General features: G+C 44.6%; 1 protein-coding gene across 1 annotated transcript in view; it reads left to right on the top strand.

Moving 5' to 3' along the window:
- The window catches only part of LOC134949242 (cytochrome P450 2F2-like), a 182,031-nt gene extending 166,198 nt beyond the window's left edge, over positions 1–15,833 (top strand). Inside the window, exons 7-10 of the mRNA XM_063937718.1 lie at positions 4,054–4,195; positions 4,288–4,472; positions 4,547–4,688; positions 12,751–15,833. Coding sequence (XP_063793788.1) covers positions 4,054–4,195; positions 4,288–4,472; positions 4,547–4,688; positions 12,751–12,947 — 666 coding nt within the window. The 3' untranslated portion in view covers positions 12,948–15,833. The remainder of the gene's footprint in view (positions 1–4,053; positions 4,196–4,287; positions 4,473–4,546; positions 4,689–12,750) is intronic.
- Positions 15,834–27,929: the final 12,096 nt, after the last annotated feature.

A 27,929-nucleotide genomic window follows, 5' to 3' on the forward strand; every position in this document is an offset into this window, starting at 1 on the left:
GTTGATAAACGTGATTCCCACAGTTTCCAAAAATGAGGAAAATCCCTCCCTATTATGGCCTTATGCACCAAGGTGGGGACCAGTCCTACTTTAACCATTGCTGACCCACAACAAGTTTCTATATTCACTTCAGCAGTGACATAATACTGGGTATCCCCATGTATGCAAGTTACCCCAATAGGTATTTGCTGGACCTTTAAGGGGTTCACTAACCCAGTTTTCACGAGGGTAACTAAACTTCCTGAATCTAGCAAGGCCTCTACCCGGTTACCCTCTAAGAACACATCACACATTTGTTTTTCCAGCTCAGGTGAAGGTACCACAGTACAGGCTAACCTAGCAAAGAAAGACATTCTGCGACATTCAAAGGCAGCATCACATTGCATAGGTTCTTGCATGACTGGGCAATTGGCAATAACATGACCTGGCATACCACATCTAAAACATTTAACCACACGATTATCAACCCGTTTGGGCAACATAGACCGTTCTATCCCCATTGGCCTGTCTCCAGGGCCAGTGTTTACAGTCTCTCCAGCCTTGCGTTCTCTTAACCGCCCAGCAACGTTTTCCCACGGAACAGTCTTACCAGTCTTTACTGAAGGGCGCTGTCGAGGATCTATGGGTTGCTGGGTGGTCATCAGTAGTTCCTCTGCTGCCAAATACCGCTCTACCATGTCCACTAATTGGTCAGCAGTACCCGGGTTTCCATGGCTCACCCACTTGCGCAGGACCATGGGCAAAGATCTTAAGTAGCGGTCCATGACGACTCTTTCAACCATCAGGGGACCAGTTAATGTCTCTGGCTGTAGCCATTTTTTTGTTAACTGAATAAGGTCGTGCATCTGGGAGCGCGGAGGCTTCTCCATGGCGTACACCCAACGGTGCACCCGTTGTGCTCGTACTGACAGCGTGACTCCCAGGCGGGTCAGGATCTCAGTCTTTAGTTTATCATAGTCCCGAGCCTCCGCAGGGCTTAAATCAAAGTATGCTTTTTGGGGCTCACCTGACAAAAAAGGTGCCAGCAGACTGGCCCACTGCGCTTTCGGCCAGTTCTCACGCTCGGCAGCCCTTTCAAACGTGGTCAGGTAGGCCTCCACATCATCAGCCTCTGTCATTTTCTGCAGGAAGTGACTGGCCCGTATAGAACTAGAGCTGGTCAGAGCACTGACGGCCACACCTCCAATCCGGGCTGCAAGGCTCTGCACCACTTCTGTTAAAGCCTCCCTGTCCTGACGCTGTTGCCTGTAAAGTTCGTCAATAGCCACCTGCTGTTGTCTCCTACTTTCCTCCATTGCCGCCTGCTGCTGTCTGTTGGCCTCCTGCTGAGCCGCTGTAGCTTGCAGCAAGGCTTTAAGCAGATCCTCCATGTCGACAGATTTTTCAGGCGGCCTTGTAGCAGCTTTCACCCAGGACATATAACAAACCCTCCGGGGTGAGTCTCAGTAACTTCACACTGGGCTGTATCTGCATAAACCACCGTTTTCTGCAGGCCTCACAAAGCTGCTGCTTTCACTTATGCGCAGAACGGGGTTGCTCACATTCTCCACCAAGTTGTAATACTGTGGGGTGCAAGGCGCCTCTTCCAGGGGAATATGGCAGCACGCAGCAGCTGAGGAACAACACAAGTCCAGTTTCTGGTACAACTGACCCCGGCCAGTTTTATTGAAACAGAAAAATAAAACAAAACACCAAAAGAAAATACCTTGCCTGTCCGGCACTAACTAAACACAGGATATTCCTAACTGTCACTAAACAAAACCAAAGAGTTCTCCAGTAAATACTGTGTAGCTTACTTGTGTCAAAAAGCGTGTTCCTCTCACACAGACTCTGCAGCCTTCCCAGGCAGTCTGCACACACTAATCAGGCTAGCAGACCTATAACACTCTTTCACAGCTGAAACCCTGATTAGCCCTCTGTGAGGCCAAAGACCCGAACTGGGCCCAATGGCTAGAACTCTCCTTATCTCTCTCTCAGAGCCTATACCCAGCTTTTACATCAAACTGAAAAGGTTCTGACAAAACCAAAAGCATTTTTCCTAGAAGTTAACACTTTCTAAAACATGTAAGACAAGAACCTGGGACAAAACATACCTGCCCTCAAACACTATCCCAGTGTCCTTGTCACAATATATATATATATATATATATATATACACATACACACAGAGTCGGACTGGGGTATGAATGGCCCACCGGGGGAATACAGTGGTAGGGGCCCATGTGTAGGGCTGTGGCAGTCTCCAGAGGGGGTGTGGCCAGCTGCCACAGAGGATTGGCTGACCATCAAAGAGTGCATGGTCAGGGCACCTTGATAAATAAATACAGTATAGTAAATACGGGTATGTATTGTATGACCGGTGGTCAGCCATGGGTTCTATTCCCACTGTATGGGTGTCGGGATTGTGAGGGGGCGGGATGAAAGGGGATGTAATGTGACCGGCCACATAACTACACATAACTTTCACATAACTACAGCCGTAAATACTGCTAGTGCATGCATGATAATGTAGCAGATTAATAACACCAATGCACTGTGGAGAATACAGAATAGTCCTGTGCAGTATAAGGTATCATATGTATTATGTATAATTCAAGTGCACAGTCTGGAACCTGGGGGGTCATTCAGATCTGATTGCTGGGCTGCGTTTTTTGCTGTCCTGCATTCAAATAGCCGCCGCCTACATGGGAAGTGTACTTTTGCCGTGCAAGTGTGCGATGCATGTGTAGCTGAGCTGCTAAAAATAAGTGTGTGCAGTCTCTGTGCAGCCCAGGACTTACTCTTCCAGTGCGATTGTATCCTGCTGATTGGGGTCGGAGCTGACGTCAGACACCCTCCCCAAAAAAGCTTGAGCCTGCCTGCGTTTTTATGGACACTCCCTGAAAATGGTCAGTTGCCCCCCACAAACGGCCTCTTCCTGTTAATCACCTTTTGTACGCCCGTACAAATGTATCCTTTGAACCATCCCATCACTGACCACCGATGCCTGTTGTAGCTGTCCCACGTGCCTGCGCATTGCAGTGCATACGCATGCACAGTTCTGATCCGATCGCCCGCTATGCGAAAAACACAGCAGCGATCAGATTTGAATACCCCCCCCCCCGATCCCTAGAGGAGGAGGTGGGGGCCTGGACAGTGTGCCCCCCCCCCCCTCGGGGGGTTTCCTATGGGGGTACATTAGAGTTTCTATAATGGTTGCAGTCTGTGCCGTGCATACGAGCCCCTGAGTCCGGGGGGGGGGGGCCACACTGCACACAATGCACCCATTTCTCCTATACTTACCTTTCCGGAGTCCATCGCTGACCGTGTCTCTCCCATAGCCGTTGCGCCACTCCTAGACCACTAGAGACTCTGGCACAGTGCCAGGGTCTTCAGTACATGCGCAGGACTCAAAAAAAATGGCGTTGTGGACGTTTTTTGTAGTCTTGCACATGCGCTGTAGACTCTGGCACTGTGCCAGAGTCTACAGCGCTGAGAGCGCTAGCAGCGGTGCGATGGCTACGGGAGAGTCTGCACATGGGTCCCCTCCTCTCTAGAGATGACCCTGTGGGGCCCCCCTATTTCCTAGGAGGGTACCCCAGTGGGCCAGTCCAACCCTGTATATACGGTATGCGGTCAAGATCCCGCCGGACGGGATCCTGGCAGTCGGACAACCGACACTGGGATCCCGACCGGCACTATCCCGACATATTCTCTCTCTGTGGGTGTCCACGACACTCATAAAGGGAGAATAAATTAGTGTGCCGAGCGTAGCGAGGCCGCAGGGTGGCAAGGGTGGCGAGCGCAGCAGGCCCACAAGGGGCTGCGCTTCGCTCGCCCCCCTGTCGGGATTGTGGCAGTCAGGATCCCAGTGTCTGTATTCTGACCGCCGTGATCTCGTACTGATCCCGTATATACATCTGTATTTGTTCTCAACACTATTGGGGCTTTCAAGGTTCACCATACACTACTAGTTATTAATCCCAAATCCCTCTACAGAATGCCATACAGAATTTGATTTATGCATCTATACCCACCTATTTTCCCCAAATGCTCATTCTTTTCATATCCCAGGAACAGAAAAACAAAGCTACCTACTATAATACCAACTCTTTGCTGATGAGCGTCCTGGTCTTGATCTTCGCCGGAACGGAAACCTTGGGCAACACATTGTGTTACACGCTTTTACTACTTATGAAACACCCCAATGTAGCAGGTATGTGCTTTGTCCAGGACAAGTCATTAAATTAGCTTCATTATACCAGATAATACAAGAATGAGGAATTATGTTATATTCTGTCTCCACAGAGAAGGTCTACCAAGAGGTAGACGATGTCCTTGGTGGCCACCCTCCAAATTATGAGGACAGACATAAGATGCCTTATACTGAAGCTTTTATACATGAGGTTCAGAGATTTGCTGATGTAGCTCCACTGAATGTTTTACATAAGCTGACAAAGGACACCGAGTTTCGCAATTATACATTGCGCAAGGTAACCCTAGTACAAAGAAAATTAAACAATAAAAAATGTTAAGTGTTTTAAACCTTTTTTTCCCATATTGCCAGGGAACAGCCATCCTCCCACTGCTGACTAGTGTACACTATGACACGACCCAGTTCAACAACCCTAAGGAATTTAACCCAAACAACTTTCTGGATGGAAATGGGAAGTTTAAGAAGAACAATGCACTGATGCCATTTTCAGCAGGTGAGGGTCACCCTTTCTCTGCAGATCTCCCTCCTGTACTCAGGGCCGCTGCAAGGTTTTTCAACACCCTAGACAAAACTTCCGCCTGCTGCCCCCCATCCCTCCACAAACCACTCACCAGTACCCACTCTCCAGCCCTTCGGGTGAAAGTGTGGAGGTAGCATCTTAGAAGTTCAACAGCCATGGTCTGCATTAAGTTAAACAATGATGCATCTCTCAGAGTTATACTTAATTTTGTGATAAGTAGACTCAGGGCTGGGTTTACCTTGTAAATGATTGCTGCTTTAAAAAAAAACCCAGCCATTCTCAGTTGACATTCCGCACTTCTGGCACACTTGGACGGTATTACATTTACCCCAATATATGGACACTGTCAAACACATGATACAAGTTACAATGTGATCACTCTCAAATTAAAACGGAGCACACATTCACATCCATACATTTCTCATGAGCGGTCCATACATTTCTCATCCGACTAGACAATATGGAAAACAAACTGGGATCATTGCAGAACAATAAACAATACACAATAATTTTTACAATTTCATTTAATTTAGCATAAAAATAAGTATGATCAGTCAGTATGGTAATACTATATATACAGAATGAAGCTGTATTCTGATAGGTGAGAAATTGTTATTAAACACAATGGAGAAGATTAAGTAGCTGTGTGGTTTTCTGAAAATGGGGAGGGAGTGACACAATTACGGTCGCTGGTGGTACAAATGTCTACATATGACAATCATCACAAATGATTAATAACAAATACTGAAACAGAAATAATACATCCCTAAAGAATGATATTATGTCCTTTCATTGTCCCTGTGTGTTTAAAAAAATGTCCGTTTACTCATTTATTCCAAAGTGAAACAGAAATAAAGAGTACCAATGTGTCTATAGCTTGTAAGCTTGTGAGCAGGGCCTTCCCACCTCTACAGATGTAGCCACACTCATTGTTGCTGCATCTAGGCGTGGGTGCACCTTGTTTGCCACGATGCCTGTGCAGGCCGGTGTGCGCATGCATGTTATTCGCACCCGTACCATTTGACTTTGCATTGAGCTGCAAAAGCCGCAGACCAGCGCAGTATGACTAAGCACAACGGGAGTTCCCGTGCAGCCGCTTTGCAGCCACAATGAGTGTGGTTACATCTGTATGTCTGTTGTTACCAGTTTTGTTCTATTACTGTTGTTCCAATTGTAAAGTGCAATGGAATATACTGTGCTATATAAGAAACTGTAAATAAATAAATAATGAATATATCTTTAATTATCAACTAATCAAAAGGAGGACTATAAGAACAATTATATATCAGGTCAGGTGCCAGTGAAGATGGCCAGGCTTGGGATTCCACCAAAACATCAGGAAAATATCATACCTCACTCACAATTTAACACCTTATGTCGTGCTCATCATGGTATCTTTATATCTTCTATCCAATGCATATAACCCCTTGTGTTATAAGAAAGGGTGGAACGAATCTTGCATACCCCACTCACTCGTCAAGTAGTAGTATATAAGCCTATAAAGGTTTCTTTAACATATCAAAGGCAGGAATCAGTAGTCAGCATACCATACTCATGGTTAAAAGAGTATAGGAAATCCTATCAAGGTTTCTGTTAGACCTCTGATTCAGCAGACAGATGAGCTTCCCAAAAAATCTTGATATGCAGTTGGATGTTGAAACAAAACAAATATTTTGGAAAATATCCTAAAAACACTTTTTTCACAATAAATATCCTTAAATTGGGGTAAAAAAAATAAATGAAAACGATGCATACAAAAAATGACGCATTTATCCACCCAATTACACAGCAGTTTCATCAGAGGGACAATCTACTACTGTTTGAGTGGGTACACAAGATTCTTTCCACACTTTCTCACCAGTGGGTTGTATATGCATGGATAATAGATATAAAGATACCTTGATGAACACGGCATAATGTGTTAAATTGTGAGTGGGGTACAATATTACCTGATATCTTGGTGGAATCACAAGCTTGGCAATCTTCTTTGGCACCTGACCTAATATATAATCGCTCTTATAGTCCTCCCTTTGGATGATAATTTACGGTGTGCTACACATTGGTACTCTTTGTTTCTGTTTCATGTCGGAAATAAACAAGTGAATGGACAACTTTAGACCACAGAGGGACCACCAATTGACAAAGCATCAGTATTAAGGGATGCATTATTTCTGTTTCCGTTGTTTTTTCTTTTTTAATAAATTTATGATGATTGTCATATGTAGAAGTTTGTGCCATCAGTGCCCGTAATTGTGTCATGCCCACCCTTTGTTCCATTTCTGGATTAAGTGACATCTGTTTCGGTCTGAAGCTAATACTGGCTGCTTTGTGCAAACATTGGAATCAGGGCCGGATTAAGGGAGGGGCAACAGGGGCGGTCATACTGGGGCCCCCACACATTTGGGGCCCCCACACAAAGCTGTTTGCTGCGGAGTAATCCTTCTCCGATGGCTCAGCTGTTTAAAAACAGCGGCTGCCGAGGGGTGTAGTAGGGTATGCCGGCAGCCGGACTCCCGGCAACCAGCATACCAGCGCTGGAATCCAATCATATCGACAACTGGGCGAGTGCAAATGAGCCCCTTGCGGGCTCGCTGCGCTCGCCATTCTGCGGGCATTGTGGCGTGCTACATGCACCATGCTATCTATTCTCCCTCCAGGGGGTTCGTGGACCCCCAAGAGGGAGAAAAGATGTCGGTATGCCGGCGGTCGGGATTCCGGTGTCGGTATGCTGGTCATCGGTAGCCCGGCCGCTGGCAAACAGAAGACCACCCCTGCCGAGGAGGTCTTTCCTGTACAGCAGTCACTTCAGTGAAATCCCATGAGACACTGACTGTAAGCTGCCCGGCTGTGCTGCTCTGGCCCTTTTCTCTCCAGGGAGTAAGCTCCGGTGTTGTCCTCTGGCCTCTTCAGGGAGTGAGCTCCGGCACTGAGTGAGTGTGTGTGTTTGCAGCTGTTTTAGTAGTGGAGGCCCCCACAACTTCATTGCCCCTGAGCTCCCACCACCCTTAATCTGGCACTGATTGGAATCCTTCAAAATCTATTTTTGTATGTTTTACAGAAAAATGGTTTATTAATGTGATACATGTTGAAGTGTTATATTGATCGGAATGGTGTTTTTTTTTATCATTTAACTTCCAGACAGGAATTATGTGTTCATTATTTTCCTATACATTAGTAGCTTATATATAGAATCTTAAAAATTGTAATGGAGAAATGTACATGTGCCCCAATATACTGTAAACATCATTATTAGCTGTTATATAAGAGGATGTGGGCATGTGTTACAGGTTGAGTATCCCTTATCCAAAATTAAAAATCCCCAATTTTTGGGTCCCCTACTGAGAAAATAACATACATATTGTGTGTGTGTGTTTGTGTGTGTGTGTGTATATATATATATATATATATATATATATATATATATTATACATAATTATTTTATTAACAGTTTATTATATAGTGCAGCAAATTCCGTAGTGCTTTACAACTGGACACAATTAGAAGACAAAACTGGGTAAAAACAAATAGACATAGAGGTAGGAGGGTCCTGCTCGCAAGCTTACAATCTATGGGGGTATAGGCATTGATACACAAGGATAGATGCTATCTATTGCATAGTTGTCCACCAGATTGCAAAGGTTCTTGGTGGGCTGCATGATATCACATCACAGCAGTGATGAACCAGGGTCAGGAGGAAAGGAGAGTGAAGAAAGAAAATATGTGGGGATAAGTGTGGAATGTACTGGGGGATATAATTGGATAGGAAACCTACAGGTATGAAGGTAATGTGAGCGGTTCTGGAATTTGATTAGCTTGTCTGAATACTGTAGGTGAGTTTTAAGGGATCGCTTGAAGGTTTGAAGACTAGAGGATAGTCTTATTGTACATAGTAGAGCATTCCACAGAGTGGGTGCAGCCCAAAGAAAGCACTGTAATCATGCATTGGAGCAAGTAATGAGTGTGGATGAGAGACGTAGATCTTATGAAGAGCGAAGGGGCTAGGTTGGGAGATATTTTGTGATAAGCGAAGAGATGTATGTTGGTGTAGTATGGTTAATAGCCTTGTGTGTAAGTAACAGTATTTTATATTGAATACGGTAGAATACAGGTAGCCAATGGAGGGACTGACTAAGTGGGTCTGCAGATGATGAACGTCTAGCAAGGAATATTGGGCTCGCAGCTGCATTCAGAATCAATTATAATGGTGAGAGTTTCTCCTTAGTAAGACCAGTAAGAAGACTATTGCAATAATCAATGCGGGAGATAATTAGAGCATGGATTAAGGTTTTAGCAGTGTCTTGTGTAAGGTATGATCATTTTTTTTATATGTTTCTTAGATGCATGTAACATGATTTTGAGACAGATTGAATGTGGAGAGCAAAGGACAGTTCTGAGTCAAGTATGACACCTAGGCAGCGTGCTTGTGGTATAGGGTTGATTGTAGAGTTCTCAACAGTGATAGAAATATCAGGTTGGTAACTGCTATTGGCCGGTGGTAATATAATTAACTCTGTTTTTGAAATATTGCGTTTGAGGTGGCGAGATGTCATCCAAGATGAAATGGCAAAGAGGCATTCAGTGACCCGGCCCAATACAGAAAGAGACAAATCAGGGGAGGATAGGTAGATTTGAGTATCATCTGCGTTCAGATGATACTGAAATCCAAAAGAGCTGATTAGTTTCCCAAGAGATGAGGTATAGATTCAGAAAATCAGAGGACCTAAGACTGAGCCCTGCGGTACTCCAACTGAAAGAGATAGTGAAGAGGAGGTGGATTCAGAGAAACAGACACTGAAAGAACAATTAGATAGGTAGGATAGGAACCAAGAGAGGGCCATGTCCTGAAGACCTAGGGATTGCAGTGTTTGTATGAGAAGAGAGTGGTCAACAGTGTCAAAAGCAGCAGAGAGATCTAGAAGAATAAATAGTGAGTAATGGCCTTTAGACTTCGAAGTGACCAGATCATGCACTACTTTAGTCAGTGATGTCTCTGTGGAGTATTGGGAGCATAGTCCTTAATGTGGGTCCAATAAGTTGTATTAGTTAAGAAAGTGTGTGAGACGAGTGTAGACAAGTTTCTCCAGTAGCTTGGAGAGACATGGGAGCTGAAAAATGGGACAGTAGTTTGAGAGAGTTAGGGTCTGAATTTATATTTTTCAAAATGGGAGTAATCACTGCATGCTTGAACAGTGAAGGAAAAATACCAGTAGATAGAGAGAGATTACAGATGTTAGTTAAGGTAGGGATGAGCACAGGAGACAGAGCTTTACTTATTTGTGAGGGTATAGGATCAAGAGGAGAGGTAGTAGAGTAGCAGGATGAGAAGAGTGTTGATACTTCATCTTCATTTGTGGGATCAAATCAAGAGAAAGTGCCAGAGGGTTCAGGTTAGGAATTGAGTAGGTCACTGGTTGAAGAAGAGTATACCATATCATCTTGGATCTTATCAATCTTGTCCTTGAAGTAGGAAGCAAGATCTTGCGCCTTCATAGTGGCTGGCGGGTTGGGTGAAGGAGCGTTGAGAAGTGATTTAAATGTATTAAAAAGTCGTTTGGGGTTAGAGGCTTGAGCAGAGATGAGAGTTTGGAAATATGTTTGTTTAGCAATGTCCAGAGCATTACGATAAGAGTGGTAGACAGTCTGATATGTGAGGAAGTAACTTGGAATATGAGTTTTACGCCACTGGCGTTCAACTTTACATGACAGTTTTTGTAGGTGTCTTGTTACTTTAGAGTGCCATGGTTGCCATCTAGGGCTACGTGGAGTGTGATGGGTAGCTGGAGCCACTTCGTCAATGGCTATCTCTAGAGTCTGGTTCAGGTGTGATACAGCCATCTCAGGAGAAGTGAATGCAGAAATAGGTAAAAGCAGTTGTTGCAATGAGGTGGAAAGTTCTTGAAGATTAATTACATTAATATTTCTGCGGGTTTGAGGAGAATTGGAGGAACTCAGCGGCACTGAGTTTGAAGTATTAGAGGAGAGTATGCAGGTGATAAGGTTGTGATCTGAGAGTGGGAAAGGAGGTTTAGTGAGTTCAGAAATGGAGCATAGTCTGGTGAATACTAGATCAAGGCAGTGGCCCTCCTGATGAGTAGAGTAGTCAGTCCATTGTGAGAGGCCGAGAGAGGAGGTTAGAGAGTTTAGATTGGAGGCATGAGCAGCAGATTTTGGACTATCAATAGCAATATTGAAATATCCCATGATAATGGTGGAGATGTCAGAGGATAAGAAGTGAGGGAGCCAGGCAGAAAAATCATCTAGAAATTGTTTGTGTTGCCCAGGTGGGCGATAGATAGCTGCAACATGCAGATAAAAAGGAGTGTAAATTCTGATAGAATGTACTTCACATTATTTAAATGTGAGTGATGGAACCTGCTGTAGAACTGTGTATGTGAAAGATTGGGATAGTAATAATCCAACTCCACCACCTTTACTGTTACCAGGCCTGGGTGTGTGTGTGAAGTGGAGACCAATGTGTGACAGTGCCGCAGGGAAGGCCGTGTCCGGTTGTGTTAGCCATGTTTCTGTAATAGGCAGCAGGTATGTCAATATCTCAGTAGCTGACCCAAAAAATTGGGATTTTTAATCTTGGATAAGGGATACTCAACCTGTAGTTGGCCAGCTGTGATATGTGTCAAGCTTACTGCTGGTGACAGGGTCTATTCATAAATAAATATGATCCCTCAGATGATTTTTAAATTTGAGATCTGCAGAACTATCTAGTTTGGGGCTGATTCTGTGATTGCTTCAGCATCTTTTACCATAGTCGCATCTGTGACTTTCAGCTAATGCTAGTGTCAGCTCCTCACCTGGTGCATAAGTATGCGTCTGACTATGTAAGGGCTGAGATGTCCATTTTATGCATCTTTAGATGAAACATCCCCTCTTGGTGTGTCAGGCAACTATCGGATGCACCATTAAAACTTGTGACTGTCCTATGCTCGATTTAACTTTTTTGTCAGAGTATGGTCAACAATCTAAGTGATTAAGTATCTGCGTTTGCAGCCCGTAATTTGTCACGCCTGCAACTCCCTGTTTCTGAGGCTATGCATCTCAATCACTAATGTGTGCATACAGCAATACACGCAGGGGACATTTCTGAGTACCCCACCTCCGATGGACAACATTTTTGTTTCAGACACAGCCTTGACTCTGTTTTTGCAATGGCCATGTGCCATCAGCGATCAGAACCAGTTCAGCAGTCAATGCTTCCATGTCAGAGGCTTTCTTATCCATACAACATGACAGTTGACAGGTGATAAAGCAGTGGCTGGGCAGGGTGATCACAGCTCTGAGCTCTGAGAGAGAGGGAGGATCTGTATCACTCAACAGGGTCACGGAGGAAGTATGCAGCTACTGTAGCAGCATCAAAGGACAAGCTGCTATGTGTGTGTAATTATGCTATGTATGGGTGTGTGTAAGTTTGCTATGTCTATTTATGCTGTGTGTGTGTGTATGCGCTTTGTGTTTGTGTATATATGCTATGTGTGTTTGTAAGTATTCTGTGTGTGTGTGTGTACTGTATGCATGCTGTGTGTGTCTCACACACACACACACACACACACACACACACACACACACACATATATATATATATACACAAACAAACACATCTCTCTCTCTCTCTCTCTCTCTCTCTCTCTCTCTCTCTCTCTCTCTCTCTCTCTCTCTCTCTCTCTATATATATATATATATATATATATATATATATATATATGAAAGGAATCAATATATACCTAGATAACATACTCAGAAACACTCTTGAGCAGTGGTTAGGTAAGAAATCAGATTCCAATGACCGCTCTCGATATCCTCATCATTGTGTAACTACTGATACACCTCAGATTTGTGGTATAGTTTTGTAATTTGTTCTTATACTCTTTTATAAAGAATTTGTAAAGACTAAAAAATGCCTGAATGATTTGGCCATGTAAGGGTTAGTGTCTGCAGTAGAAACTAAAACACTTGCATATTACTGGTTGGTCTATGTCTATTGTCTATCATCTTTTGTCTCCTGCTTCTCATATCTTTTCAGGCAAGAGAATTTGTCCTGGAATGAGCCTGGCAGTTATGGAAATTTTCTTGTATGTCACCACGCTGCTACAAAGCTTTACCATCAAGTCACCGGTCCCCCCTGAAGAGATCTCAGTTGCACCAGTGGGAGTGGGGCTTGCACACATCCCTCCCAACTATGAAATTTGCCTTTTACCTCGCTCATGTTCTCAAGAATAAAAGGATAAAAGAATACATTTGCACACATCTTTTGTACTCAGTAAAACTTTCATGACTGGGGACCAGTAAAGCAGTACATTATCTTCCTAGGCTAGCGGTGGGCTTTATTGGTCTGGTTTGGAGTATATTCAATAAGAGTCGGATCCATTCTGACATGCATTTGTCAGAATGGATCGACCCTATTCAGGGTCACATCCAGCAGTTGCTGTCAGCAGAACCCCATGTGTGAGATCACAGGGAGCTGCTGGAGGGAGCCGCACTCAGCCATATAGCCGCCTGCCGGCCAGGGAGCACAGCCGGGAGTGAAAATACTGGCTGGGGGGCCGACCGTCAGAGAGGTGTGTGTCTTCCACCAATCGCAGCTCCAGCTGCCCCCGCCAGTAAGCACTCTCTCTCCCTCCCTTGCCCCGCTCCCCCCGTCTGATCTCCTCAAACCGACTTTTTTTTTAAATTTAGATTGTCGGAAACAGAGCCAAAACCTGTCGGATTTTGTCCTGTTTCTGACAGAAGCATGCGGATCGGTGGTTATTCCGCCGATCTACGTGTTTCCTACAAGTCGGGAATTCCCGACTTGTCGGAAAAAAGCAGCCCCTATTGAATAGGTCGGAACCTGCCGTCTTTCCGACAAGACGGCAGTTTCCGACTCTTATTGAATATACCCGTGTAGTAAAAAGCACTAGTGAGGGGGTTAATAGATATTCATTTTAGTTTAGCACCTAGGCTTGGCCAGAAAAAAAGTAATATAGAACAATGCACATAGTGTTTTATTTAAAGTCAGAGCCTGCCAGGTCAATCAAAAATAATGTAATTGTTGCCCAACCATGTAACAGTATGATGTGAGCACATAACAAGAAGCATACTTACTGTACCTACTCTCCTGGAAGGTTCAGGAGACTCATGATTTATCGGGTAGTCCTCCAGATCCCCAGATGAGTGTATGGATCTCCTACCTCCACCCTCTTCCTAGTGAAGCAAGCGGGATGTGGAGCTAATAGTTGCAAGTCTGTAGAGAGGGAGAGGGGACAATATCATACAATTTGCATAATGTTAGCCCTGCCTCTCCCAGTGGACAAGCGGAACTGGGCAAACTAAAGATTACATGACTGTGACAGCTCACTGGGTGGGTGAATCCCTTTTAGCAGCAGGAACAGCAGCAGCATCTAACAAACAATGTAGGCTCATTCACAGGCAGGCTACTCTCTATATCACCGGCTTCACTAAGAGACATACCGCTGACCAGTGCCGTAACTAGACATTTTAGCGCTGTGTGCAAGAAACAGACCCCCATAGTTAAAACAGGACCAATGCACAACGAAGGCGCATGCAAAAAATATAGGGGAGTGGCTTCATGGGGAAGGGGTGTGGCCACAAAATTATACCAATTCATATTACACTGCATAGTAGTCTCCATTATTTAAACTACGCCGCACAGTAGCGCCACTTGCAAACATTACACCAGGTAGTGCCCCAAATTACACATTGCGCCCAGTAGATTTCCACTTTTACACATTACAGCAGGTAGAGTCACCTTTTAGACATTACAGCAGCAGAGTCCCCCTTTTTACACATTACGGAAGCAGAATTCCCCTTTTTACACATTATGGATGCAGGGTCCCCCTTTTTACACATTATGGCAGCAGAATCCCCATTTTTTTACACATTAGGGCAGGCAGAGTCCCCATTTTTACACATTACAGCAGGCAGAGTCCCCCTTTTTACACATTACGGCAGCAGAATCCCCCTTTTTACACATTACGGCAGCAGAGTCCCCATTTTTACACATTACGGCAGCAGAATCCCCTTTTTTACACATTACGGAAGCAGAGTCGCCTTTTAACACATTACGGCAGCAGAGTCCCTTTTTACACATTAAGGCAGCAGAGTCCCTTTTTACACATTAAGGCAGCAGAGTCCCTTTTTACACATTAAGGCAGCAGAGTCCCCTTTTTTACACATTACGGCAGCAGAATCCCCCTTTTTACACATTACGGTAGGTAGAGTCCCCATTTTTAAACATTACAGTAGCAGTCCACTTTTTTTTTTTTTACACATTACGGCAGCAGAATCCCCCTTTTTACACATTACGGCAGCAGAGTCTCCCTTTTTACACATTATTGCAGGCAGTGTCCCCTTTTTACACATTACGGCAGCAGAGTGGCGGTGGTTGCGGCCCTGCATGTGTTGCCAGCAGTCCTGCGCCCAGGCACTGCTGGCACACACCTAGTTACACCCCTGCCCTATACGACACACTACATATATACACTATACCCCCCCTATGTGCTGCACTACATACTACACTATAAACACCCATACCACATACTACATCACTACACTGCATTACATGCCTCACAATACAATTAAAACATAGCCCCTGAGAAACATGGTATTTTCCAAGCTATACAGATCAGTTGGATAGAATTTAAAACATCCCCTACTTATAAGGCTTTAGTCCCTCCTGATAAGACGTGATCTGGATTTTACCCCAAAGTATCTTGGCCTTTGAGACATGTTCTTCTTATAAGTTTCTTCTGTGCTTCCTTTTATCGTCTTAGATATTGTACACGGTTTCTCATATGTGTCCCCAGTGGCCCTCTTTGCTGATACCTTTCTTTCTCTCTCTTCACTTCTTTCTATTTTTCCATTTTCTTTCTATTTTTCCCTCCTACTCTTTATTTCTGGTTTGCTTGCAAGTTCTTTTCTTTTTAATTAAATATTTTTGGCATTTTCTCTTACTGTAAGTGTGGTAAATGTATGCTTATTCTTTGAGTATTAGTACTTACATATTGTCCCGTATTGCTATGTTCCACCCTTTTTTGACAATATGTTTGACTTTATTGTGAATTGGCATTTGAAAATAAAGGATTTATAAAAAACAAAAAGTTAAAACGTTTCATTGCCTCTCTAATCTACATGAGCTCACCGTGAGTCCTCTCCCCAACGGAGCATCAGACCAGGCTGAGGGGGTAGCAGCGTGTAGTGGAAGGAGGAGGCAGGCTTGACCACACTGGTCGGGAGAGAGCAAGGTAGAGTGGAAGAGGGTGGGCTGAGGAGAAGAAGGGGGTGGGCCTGGTCAGACGGACAGGAGGGAGCAATGTAGAGGGGTAGAAGGAGGCAGGCTAAGGGGAAGAAGGGGGCGGGCTAATGGAGTGGAGGGGGTGGGATTGGTCCTATGGATGGGAGTCTGGAGGAAGCAGCATAGATGGAAACAACAGGGCGTGATTGGTAGATACTGCAGTATCTGGCCTGTAGACACGGCAGGGGAGGGTGGAGGGGGGAGCATCCGATGCTTGTATAGTGGGTGCGCTCAGCAGCAGAGGAGCTGAGCGCACACCACAAGTCAGCGCTACAGCAGCGGGCAGGGGAGGCGGGTGGCTTTGATTGAGAGAGAACGGCCGTGCTGGTGGTGCTGTCAGATGGTTCGCCCACAGTGCATATGCGCTGTGGGCAAGACACCTCTGCACACACCTAGTTATGGCCCTGCCGCTGACAACCACTAAGTGATGTCATAGCAAATAATGAATGTTTTATTACAATAAAAAAGGAAGTAAAAAAAAGGAAAGGGGGACTTCTAAATTGGGAACTTAACAGTCTCTCTTTCCTTTTTTTTTTAATTCTTCCTTTTTTTCTCCTGCCTATATGCAAAATGTAGACAAACTGGATAAACCCAAAATTTGCACGTCGCAGCAATTCAAACCAATAAAATAGTTACAGAAAGGAAATACAGCTATTGAAACCATAATGTACACATTAATTCTATTTTGAGAAATTTCAGTTCTTTCCCAACATACAGTATCTGAAAGTGTTAACATATATATATATGTTGTAACACTGTAGGGGTGCAAGGTGCCTTTTCCTGGGGAATATGGCAGCACGCAGCAGCTGAGGAACAACACAAGTCCAGTTTCTGGTACAACTGACCCCGGCCAGTTTTATTGAAACAGAAAATAAAACAAACCCCAAAATAAAAATACCTTGCCTGTCCGGCACTAACTAAACATAAGATGTTCCTAACTGTCACTAAACAAAACACAGAGTTCTTCAGTACATACTGTATAGCTTACTTGCATCAGAAAGCGTGTCTCTCACACACAGATCCTGCAGCCTTCCCAGGCAGTCTGCCCATACTAATCAGGTTAGAAGCACTATATCACTCTTACACAGCTGAAACCCTGATTAGCCCTCTGTGAGGCCAAAGACCCGAACTGGGCCCAATGTCTAGAACTCGCCTTATCTCTCTCTCAGAGCCTTTACCCAGCTTTTACAGCAAACTGAAAAGGTTCAGACAAAACAAAAAGCATTTTTCCTAGAAGTTAACATTTTCTAAAACATGTAAGACAAGAACCTGGGACAAATATACCTGCCCTCAAACACTATCCCAGTGTTCTTGTCACATATCCCCCTCCCCTGTTTCGACCTAGGGGCCGGAACACTTGTAGCCCCCAAACAGAAGATGCGAGACAATGCATCTGCGTTGGCCAATTGTGTTCCCGGTCTATGTTCGACAGTAAACTTAAAGTCCTGCAACGCTAGAAACCATCTAGTTACACGAGCATTCTTGCCTCTATTTACATACATCCATTTTAAAGGGGCATGGTCTGTCACTAGTCTGAATTGTCTACCCAAGAGGTAATATCTCAAGGTATCTAGTGCCCACTTAATGGCCAAAGCCTCCTTTTCCACAATGGCATACCTTTTTTCATGCTCATTGAGTTTCCTACTCAAATAAATGATAGGGTGTTCGTCCCCATCTCTGGTTTGGGACAGCACAGCACCTATCCCTACCTCTGAGGCATCTGTCTGTACCACAAATTCTTTTGAAAAATCTGGTGTTATCAACACCGGTTGTGAACACAAAGCCACTTTTAACGCTTGGAACGCCTTTTCTGCATCAGGGTTCCATTTCACCACATTTGACTGCTTCCCTTTGGTAAGGTCTGACAACGGCACCGCTGTGGTCGCAAAATTAGGAATAAACCGTCTATAGTACCCAGTAATTCCCAAAAAAGCCCTTACCTGTTTTTTATTCACTGGACGAGGCCAGTTTTGAATAGCATCAACTTTATTCAATTGGGGCCTAATCAGACCTCTGCCTATGGTGAAGCCCAAGTATTTGACCTCCTCCATTGCGAGGCAGCACTTCTTTGGGTTAGCAGTTAACCCTGCCTCTCTGATTGAGTCCAGTACTGCTTGTACTTTAACCAAATGTGACCCCCAGTCTGTACTGTGAATTACCACATCATCCAAATAGGCAGCTGCATATTTTCTATGGGGCCTCAAAATTTTATCCATCGCCCGTTGAAAGGTTGCTGGAGCCCCATGCAACCCAAAGGGTAACATCTTATACTGGTACAGCCCCTCCGGAACCGAAAAGGCTGTTTTTTCTTTGGCGCTATCAGATAAAGGTATTTGCCAGTAACCTTTGGTCAGGTCCAATGTGGTGAGAAACCTGGCTGTTCCCAGCCTTTCTACAAGCTCATCCACACGGGGCATGGGGTATGCGTCAAACTTGGACACCTCATTTAACTTACGAAAGTCATTACAGAAGCGTATGCTACCGTCGGGCTTCGGGATGAGCACTATGGGACTGGACCACTCACTGTTAGACTCCTCTATGACTCCAAGTTCTAACATGGTTTTAACTTCCTTAGAAATAGCTTCTCGCTGAGCTTCAGGAATCCTATATGGCTTTAAATGAACCCTGACCCCTGGTTCTGTGACAATGTCATGTTTTATTATGGTCGTTCGGCCAGGCAGCTCTGAAAATACCTCCCTATTTTGGATGAGAAATTCTTTAACCTGATTGTTCTGATCAGCTGATAATGTCTCTGACACCTTCACTGCGGGAAGCAACCGGGGTGAAGACACCGAAGGGCAAGGCTCCGCTGACAGAGCCAACCTATCTTTCCAGGGTTTGATTAAGTTAACATGGTAGATCTGTTCGGGTTTTCTCTTTCCCGGCTGGTATACTTTGTAATTAACCTCATTCACTTTTTCCCTAATCTCAAATGGACCCTGCCATTTAGCTAGGAATTTGCTTTCCACAGTGGGTACCAAAACAAGAACTCTATCTCCAGGAGCAAATTCCCGTATCTTGGCACTCCGGTTATAGACCCTCTGTTGAGCACTTTGGGCCTGTTCCATGTGCTCTCTGACAACAGGTACCACGGCTGCAATCCTATCCTGCATTTGTGTTACATGCTCAATAACGCTTCTATAAGGAGTGGGCTGTCCTTCCCACGTCTCTTTGGCAACATCCAACAGCCCTCTGGGGTGTCTACCATACAACAAATCAAATGGAGAAAACCCCGTAGAGGACTGAGGAACTTCTCTGATGGCCATTAACAAGTAGGGCAACAAACAATCCCAGTTTTTCCCATCTCTCTCAACAACCTTTTTTAACATACTTTTTAATGTTTTATTAAACCTTTCCACCAACCCGTCAGTTTGGGGATGGTAGATGGACGTCCTGAGGTGAGTGACCTTAAATAACTTGCACAATTCTTTCATGATCCTTGACATAAATGGAGTACCTTGGTCAGTCAAAATTTCTTTTGGTATTCCCACTCTACTAAATACCTGCACCAGCTCCCTAGCTATCGCCTTGGTTGTGATAGTGCGTAAAGGGACAGCCTCAGGATATCGAGTGGCATAGTCCATAATTACCAGGATATACTGATGGCCCCGAGCAGACTTTAACAAGGGCCCCACGAGATCCATGGCTATTCTGTCAAACGGGACCTCTATAATAGGCATGGGAACTAGTGGGCTCCTGAAATGGGGTCTAGGGGCATGATACTGGCATTCAGGACAGGAAGAATAATATTCAGACACTTCTTTATAAACCCCTGGCCAAAAGAACCTTTGTAAAACTCTTTCAGTGGTTTTTTCTGCCCCTAAATGTCCTGCGGTAACGTGACTATGAGCTAAATCTAGTACCGTTCTCCGATAAGGCTGGGGAACTACCAGCTGTTCCACCACATCCTCACCCCTTTTGACAATGTGGTACAAGAGCTCATTACAGATGGCAATGTGGGGATACGTAACCCTGTCACCTGGTACCACAGGTTCCCCATTAACAATCTTAACATTCTCTCTAGCCTTTATTAAGGTAGGATCCTTTAACTGTTCAGACGCAAACAGATCCTTCTTTACCTCCAGGTCAGGCACGCTTTCAGTTCTAACTACTATGTCTCTGTTCCCGGCAAGAGGGTCCTCACTGGACTCCCCATCTGTCACTTCCCCAGCCAAACTAGCAAAAGGCAAAGGGCCAGAAAGTTCCGAAGACCCACGTACATCCAAAAAATCACCGGTATTATCAACTGGCTTTTTACTTCTCACATCTGTTGATAACCGTGATTCCCACAGTTTCCAAAAATGAGGAAAATCCCTCCCTATTATGGCCTCATGCACCAAGGTAGGGACCAGTCCCACTTTAACCATTGCTGACCCACAACAAGTTTCTATATTCACCTCAGCAGTGGCATAATATTGGGTATCCCCATGTATGCAAGTTACCCCAATAGGTATTTGCTGGACCTTTAAGGGGTTCACTAACCCAGCTTTCACGAGGGTAACTAAACTTCCTGAATCTAGCAAGGCCTCTACCCGGTTACCTTCTAAGAACACATCACACATTTGTTTTTCCAGCTCAGGTGAAGGTACCACAGTACAGGCTAACCTAGCAAAGAAAGACATTCTGCGACATTCAAAGGCAGCATCACATTGCATGGGTTCTTGCGTGACTGGGCAATTGGCAATAACATGACCTGGCATACCACACCTAAAACATTTAACCACACGATTATCAACCCATTTGGGCAGCATAGACCGTTCTAGCCCTATTGGCCTGTTTCCAGGGCCAGTGTTTACAGTCTCTCCAGCCTTGCGTTCTCTTAACCGCCCAGCAACGTTTTCCCACGGAACAGTCTTACCAGTCTTTACTGAAGGGCGCTGTCAAGGATCTATGGGTTGCTGGGTGGTCATCAGTAGTTCCTCTGCTGCCAAATACCTCTCTACCATGTCCACTAATTGGTCAGCAGTACCCGGGTTTCCATGGCTCACCCACTTGCGCCGGACCATGGGCAAAGATCTCAAGTAGCGGTCCATGACGACTCTTTCCACCATCTGGGGACCAGTTAATGTCTCTGGCTGCAGCCATTTTTTTGTTAGCTGAATAAGGTCGTGCATCTGGGAGCGCGGAGGCTTCTCCATGGCGTACAGCCAATGGTGCACCCGTTGTGCTCGTACTGACAGCGTGACTCCCAGGCGGGTCAGGATCTCAGTCTTTAGTTTATCATAGTCCCGAGCCTCAGCAGGGCTTAAATCAAAGTAAGCTTTTTGGGGCTCACCTGACAGGAAAGGTGCCAGCAGACTGGCCCACTGTGCTTTCGGACAGTTCTCACGCTCGGCAGTCCTTTCAAACGTGGTCAGATAGGCCTCCACATCATCAGCCTCTGTCATTTTCTGCAGGAAGTGACTGGCTCGTATAGAACTAGAGCTGGTTGGAGCACTGACGGCCACATCTCCAACCCGAGCTGCAAGTCTCTGCACCACTTCTGCTAAGGCCTCTCTATCCTGACGCTGTAGTCTCCAATTTTCCTCCATTGCCACCTGCTGCTGTCGGTTGGCCTCCTGCTGAGCCGCTGTAGCTTGCAGCAAGGCTTTAAGCAGATCCTCCATGTCAACAGATTTTTCAGGCGGTTTTGCAGCTGCTTTCACCCAGGACATATATCAAACCCTCAGGGGTGAGTCTCAGTAACTTCACACTGGGCTGTATCTGCATAAACCACCGTTTTCTGCAGGCCTCACAAAGCTGCTGCTTTCACTTATGCGCAGAATGGCCTGCTCGCATTCTCCACCAAGTTGTAACACTGTAGGGGTGCAAGGTGCCTTTTCCTGGGGAATATGGCAGCACGCAGCAGCTGAGGAACAACACAAGTCCAGTTTCTGGTACAACTGACCCCGGCCAGTTTTATTGAAACAGAAAATAAAACAAACCCCAAAATAAAAATACCTTGCCTGTCCGGCACTAACTAAATATAAGATGTTCCTAACTGTCACTAAACAAAACACAGAGTTCTTCAGTACATACTGTATAGCTTACTTGCATCAGAAAGCGTGTCTCTCACACACAGATCCTGCAGCCTTCCCAGGCAGTCTGCCCATACTAATCAGGTTAGAAGCACTATATCACTCTTACACAGCTGAAACCCTGATTAGCCCTCTGTGAGGCCAAAGACCCGAACTGGGCCCAATGTCTAGAACTCGCCTTATCTCTCTCTCAGAGCCTTTACCCAGCTTTTACAGCAAACTGAAAAGGTTCAGACAAAACAAAAAGCATTTTTCCTAGAAGTTAACATTTTCTAAAACATGTAAGACAAGAACCGGGGACAAATATACCTGCCCTCAAACACTATCCCAGTGTTCTTGTCACAATATATATATATATATATATATATATATATACAAACAAATATAGAAAACCACAGCACTCGCCACCCCAGAAGCGGGGTGCAGTGTCTGCACTCACCACTCATAGGGTGGGGTGCATGCAGCCCATGGCCACCTACCCGAATACATACAAAATAGAGAATTCAGCACTCACCATAGCAAGCTCACTAGTCCTCACAACATCAATAAATAAATGATGGGGGTTTAGTTGGTGGATTGGCCAATGCACGGAAGCCTGCATACCGATTTTCAAGGTACCCCACCTTCATGCAGGTCGTACACTATCACAAAGCCTAAAGAATTAAAACCTGGCAACTGTATCACATATAATATAACTGCAAATATGCCCACTAGGTTTAATGTATGCCTGCCACATATCTAGTGGCTTTTAAAGGCATACTGGTCACCTGACACAGCCGATAAATTACTAAGGAGCAGCTGACACAGGTTTAGAACAATTAAGATTACACAGGGGTGCATGAAAAGGCCTGTGACCATGGTTAATAAGAGTTAACCAAAGATTAACCCCAAAATATACAAACAAATATAGAAAACCACAGCACTCGCCACCCCAGAAGCGGGGTGCAGTGTCTGCACTCACCACTCATAGGGTGGGGTGCATGCAGCCCATGGCCACCTACCCAAATACATACAAAATAGAGAATTCAGCACTCACCATAGCAAGCTCACTAGTCCTCACAACATCAATAAATAAATGATGGGGGTTTAGTTGGTGGATTGGCCAATGCACGGAAGCCTGCATACCGATTTTCAAGGTACCCCACCTTCATGCAGGTCCTACACTATCACAAAGCCTAAAGAATTAAAACCTGGCAACTGTATCACATATAATATAACTGCAAATATGCCCACTAGGTTTAATGTATGCCTGCCACATATCTAGTGGCTTTTAAAGGCATACTAGTCACCTGACACAGCCGATAAATTACTAAGGAGCAGCTGACACAGGTTTAGAACAATTAAGATTACACAGGGGTGCATGAAAAGGCCTGTGACCATGGTTAATAAGAGTTAACCAAAGATTAACCCCAAAATATACAAACAAATATAGAAAACAACAGCACTCGCCACCCCAGAAGCGGGGTGCAGTGTCTGCACTCACCACTCATAGGGTGGGGTGCATGCAGCCCATGGCCACCTACCCAAATACATACAAAATAGAGAATTCAGCACTCACCATAGCAAGCTCACTAGTCCTCACAACATCAATAAATAAATGATGGGGGTTTAGTTGGTGGATTGGCCAATGCACGGAAGCCTGCATGCCGATTTTCAAGGTACCCCACCTTCATGCAGGTCCTACACTATCACAAAGCCTAAAGAATTAAAACCTGGCAACTGTATCACATATAATATAACTGCAAATATGCCCACTAGGTTTAATGTATGCCTGCCACATATCTAGTGGCTTTTAAAGGCATACTAGTCACCTGACACAGCCGATAAATTACTAAGGAGCAGCTGACACAGGTTTAGAACAATTAAGATTACACAGGGGTGCATGAAAAGGCCTGTGACCATGGTTAATAAGAGTTAACCAAAGATTAACCCCAAAATATACAAACAAATATAGAAAACCACAGCACTCGCCACCCCAGAAGCGGGGTGCAGTGTCTGCACTCACCACTCATAGGGTGGGGTGCATGCAGCCCATGGCCACCTACCCAAATACATACAAAATAGAGAATTCAGCACTCACCATAGCAAGCTCACTAGTCCTCACAACATCAATAAATAAATGATGGGGGTTTAGTTGGTGGATTGGCCAATGCACGGAAGCCTGCATACCGATTTTCAAGGTACCCCACCTTCATGCAGGTCCTACACTATCACAAAGCCTAAAGAATTAAAACCTGGCAACTGTATCACATATAATATAACTGCAAATATGCCCACTAGGTTTAATGTATGCCTGCCACATATCTAGTGGCTTTTAAAGGCATACTAGTCACCTGACACAGCCGATAAATTACTAAGGAGCAGCTGACACAGGTTTAGAACAATTAAGATTACACAGGGGTGCATGAAAAGGCCTGTGACCATGGTTAATAAGAGTTAACCAAAGATTAACCCCAAAATATACAAACAAATATAGAAAACCACAGCACTCGCCACCCCAGAAGCGGGGTGCAGTGTCTGCACTCACCACTCATAGGGTGGGGTGCATGCAGCCCATGGCCACCTACCCAAATACATACAAAATAGAGAATTCAGCACTCACCATAGCAAGCTCACTAGTCCTCACAACATCAATAAATAAATGATGGGGGTTTAGTTGGTGGATTGGCCAATGCACGGAAGCCTGCATACCGATTTTCAAGGTACCCCACCTTCATGCAGGTCCTACACTATCACAAAGCCTAAAGAATTAAAACCTGGCAACTGTATCACATATAATATAACTGCAAATATGCCCACTAGGTTTAATGTATGCCTGCCACATATCTAGTGACTTTTAAAGGCATACTAGTCACCTGACACAGCCGATAAATTACTAAGGAGCAGCTGACACAGGTTTAGAACAATTAAGATTACACAGGGGTGCATGAAAAGGCCTGTGACCATGGTTAATAAGAGTTAACCAAAGATTAACCCCAAAATATACAAACAAATATAGAAAACCACAGCACTCGCCACCCCAGAAGCGGGGTGCAGTGTCTGCACTCACCACTCATAGGGTGGGGTGCATGCAGCCCATGGCCACCTACCCAAATACATACAAAATAGAGAATTCAGCACTCACCATAGCAAGCTCACTAGTCCTCACAACATCAATAAATAAATGATGGGGGTTTAGTTGGTGGATTGGCCAATGCACGGAAGCCTGCATACCGATTTTCAAGGTACCCCACCTTCATGCAGGTCCTACACTATCACAAAGCCTAAAGAATTAAAACCTTGCAACTGTATCACATATAATATAACTGCAAATATGCCCACTAGGTTTAATGTATGCCTGCCACATATCTAGTGGCTTTTAAAGGCATACTAGTCACCTGACACAGCCGATAAATTACTAAGGAGCAGCTAACACAGGTTTAGAACAATTAAGATTACACAGGGGTGCATGAAAAGGCCATGGTCACAGGCCTTTTCATGCACCCCTGTGTAATCTTAATTGTTCTAAACCTGTGTCAGCTGCTCCTTAGTAATTTATCGGCTGTGTCAGGTGACTAGTATGCCTTTAAAAGCCACTAGATATGTGGCAGGCATACATTAAACCTAGTGGGCATATTTGCAGTTATATTATATGTGATACAGTTGCCAGGTTTTAATTCTTTAGGCTTTGTGATAGTGTAGGACCTGCATGAAGGTGGGGTACCTTGAAAATCGGTATGCAGGCTTCCGTGCATTGGCCAATCCACCAACTAAACCCCCATCATTTATTTATTGATGTTGTGAGGACTAGTGAGCTTGCTATGGTGAGTGCTGAATTCTCTATTTTGTATGTATTTGGGTAGGTGGCCATGGGCTGCATGCACCCCACCCTATGAGTGGTGAGTGCAGACACTGCACCCCGCTTCTGGGGTGGCGAGTGCTGTGGTTTTCTATATTTGTTTGTATATTTTGGGGTTAATCTTTGGTTAACTCTTATTAACCATGGTCACAGGCCTTTTCATGCACCCCTGTGTAATCTTAATTGTTCTAAACCTGTGTCAGCTGCTCCTTAGTAATTTATCGGCTGTGTCAGGTGACTAGTATGCCTTTAAAAGCCACTAGATATGTGGCAGGCATACATTAAACCTAGTGGGCATATTTGCAGTTATATTATATGTGATACAGTTGCCAGGTTTTAATTCTTTAGGCTTTGTGATAGTGTAGGACCTGCATGAAGGTGGGGTACCTTGAAAATCGGTATGCAGGCTTCCGTGCATTGGCCAATCCACCAACTAAACCCCCATCATTTATTTATTGATGTTGTGAGGACTAGTGAGCTTGCTATGGTGAGTGCTGAATTCTCTATTTTGTATGTATTTGGGTAGGTGGCCATGGGCTGCATGCACCCCACCTTATGAGTGGTGAGTGCAGACACTGCACCCCGCTTCTGGGGTGGCGAGTGCTGTGGTTTTCTATATTTGTTTGTATATTTTGGGGTTAATCTTTGGTTAACTCTTATTAACCATGGTCACAGGCCTTTTCATGCACCCCTGTGTAATCTTAATTGTTCTAAACCTGTGTCAGCTGCTCCTTAGTAATTTATCGGCTGTGTCAGGTGACTAGTATGCCTTTAAAAGCCACTAGATATGTGGCAGGCATACATTAAACCTAGTGGGCATATTTGCAGTTATATTATATGTGATACAGTTGCCAGGTTTTAATTCTTTAGGCTTTGTGATAGTGTAGGACCTGCATGAAGGTGGGGTACCTTGAAAATCGGTATGCAGGCTTCCGTGCATTGGCCAATCCACCAACTAAACCCCCATCATTTATTTATTGATGTTGTGAGGACTAGTGAGCTTGCTATGGTGAGTGCTGAATTCTCTATTTTGTATGTATTTGGGTAGGTGGCCATGGGCTGCATGCACCCCACCCTATGAGTGGTGAGTGCAGACACTGCACCCCGCTTCTGGGGTGGCGAGTGCTGTGGTTTTCTATATTTGTTTGTATATTTTGGGGTTAATCTTTGGTTAACTCTTATTAACCATGGTCACAGGCCTTTTCATGCACCCCTGTGTAATCTTAATTGTTCTAAACCTGTGTCAGCTGCTCCTTAGTAATTTATCGGCTGTGTCAGGTGACTAGTATGCCTTTAAAAGCCACTAGATATGTGGCAGGCATACATTAAACCTAGTGGGCATATTTGCAGTTATATTATATGTGATACAGTTGCCAGGTTTTAATTCTTTAGGCTTTGTGATAGTGTAGGACCTGCATGAAGGTGGGGTATCTTGAAAATCGGTATGCAGGCTTCCGTGCATTGGCCAATCCACCAACTAAACCCCCATCATTTATTTATTGATGTTGTGAGGACTAGTGAGCTTGCTATGGTGAGTGCTGAATTCTCTATTTTGTATGTATTTGGGTAGGTGGCCATGGGCTGCATGCACCCCACCCTATGAGTGGTGAGTGCAGACACTGCACCCCGCTTCTGGGGTGGCGAGTGCTGTGGTTTTCTATATTTGTTTGTATATTTTGGGGTTAATCTTTGGTTAACTCTTATTAACCATGGTCACAGGCCTTTTCATGCACCCCTGTGTAATCTTAATTGTTCTAAACCTGTGTCAGCTGCTCCTTAGTAATTTATCGGCTGTGTCAGGTGACTAGTATGCCTTTAAAAGCCACTAGATATGTGGCAGGCATACATTAAACCTAGTGGGCATATTTGCAGTTATATTATATGTGATACAGTTGCCAGGTTTTAATTCTTTAGGCTTTGTGATAGTGTAGGACCTGCATGAAGGTGGGGTACCTTGAAAATCGGTATGCAGGCTTCCGTGCATTGGCCAATCCACCAACTAAACCCCCATCATTTATTTATTGATGTTGTGAGGACTAGTGAGCTTGCTATGG

The sequence above is a fragment of the Pseudophryne corroboree genome, chromosome 8, assembly GCF_028390025.1.
Source record: "Pseudophryne corroboree isolate aPseCor3 chromosome 8, aPseCor3.hap2, whole genome shotgun sequence".
NCBI lineage: Eukaryota > Metazoa > Chordata > Amphibia > Anura > Myobatrachidae > Pseudophryne > Pseudophryne corroboree.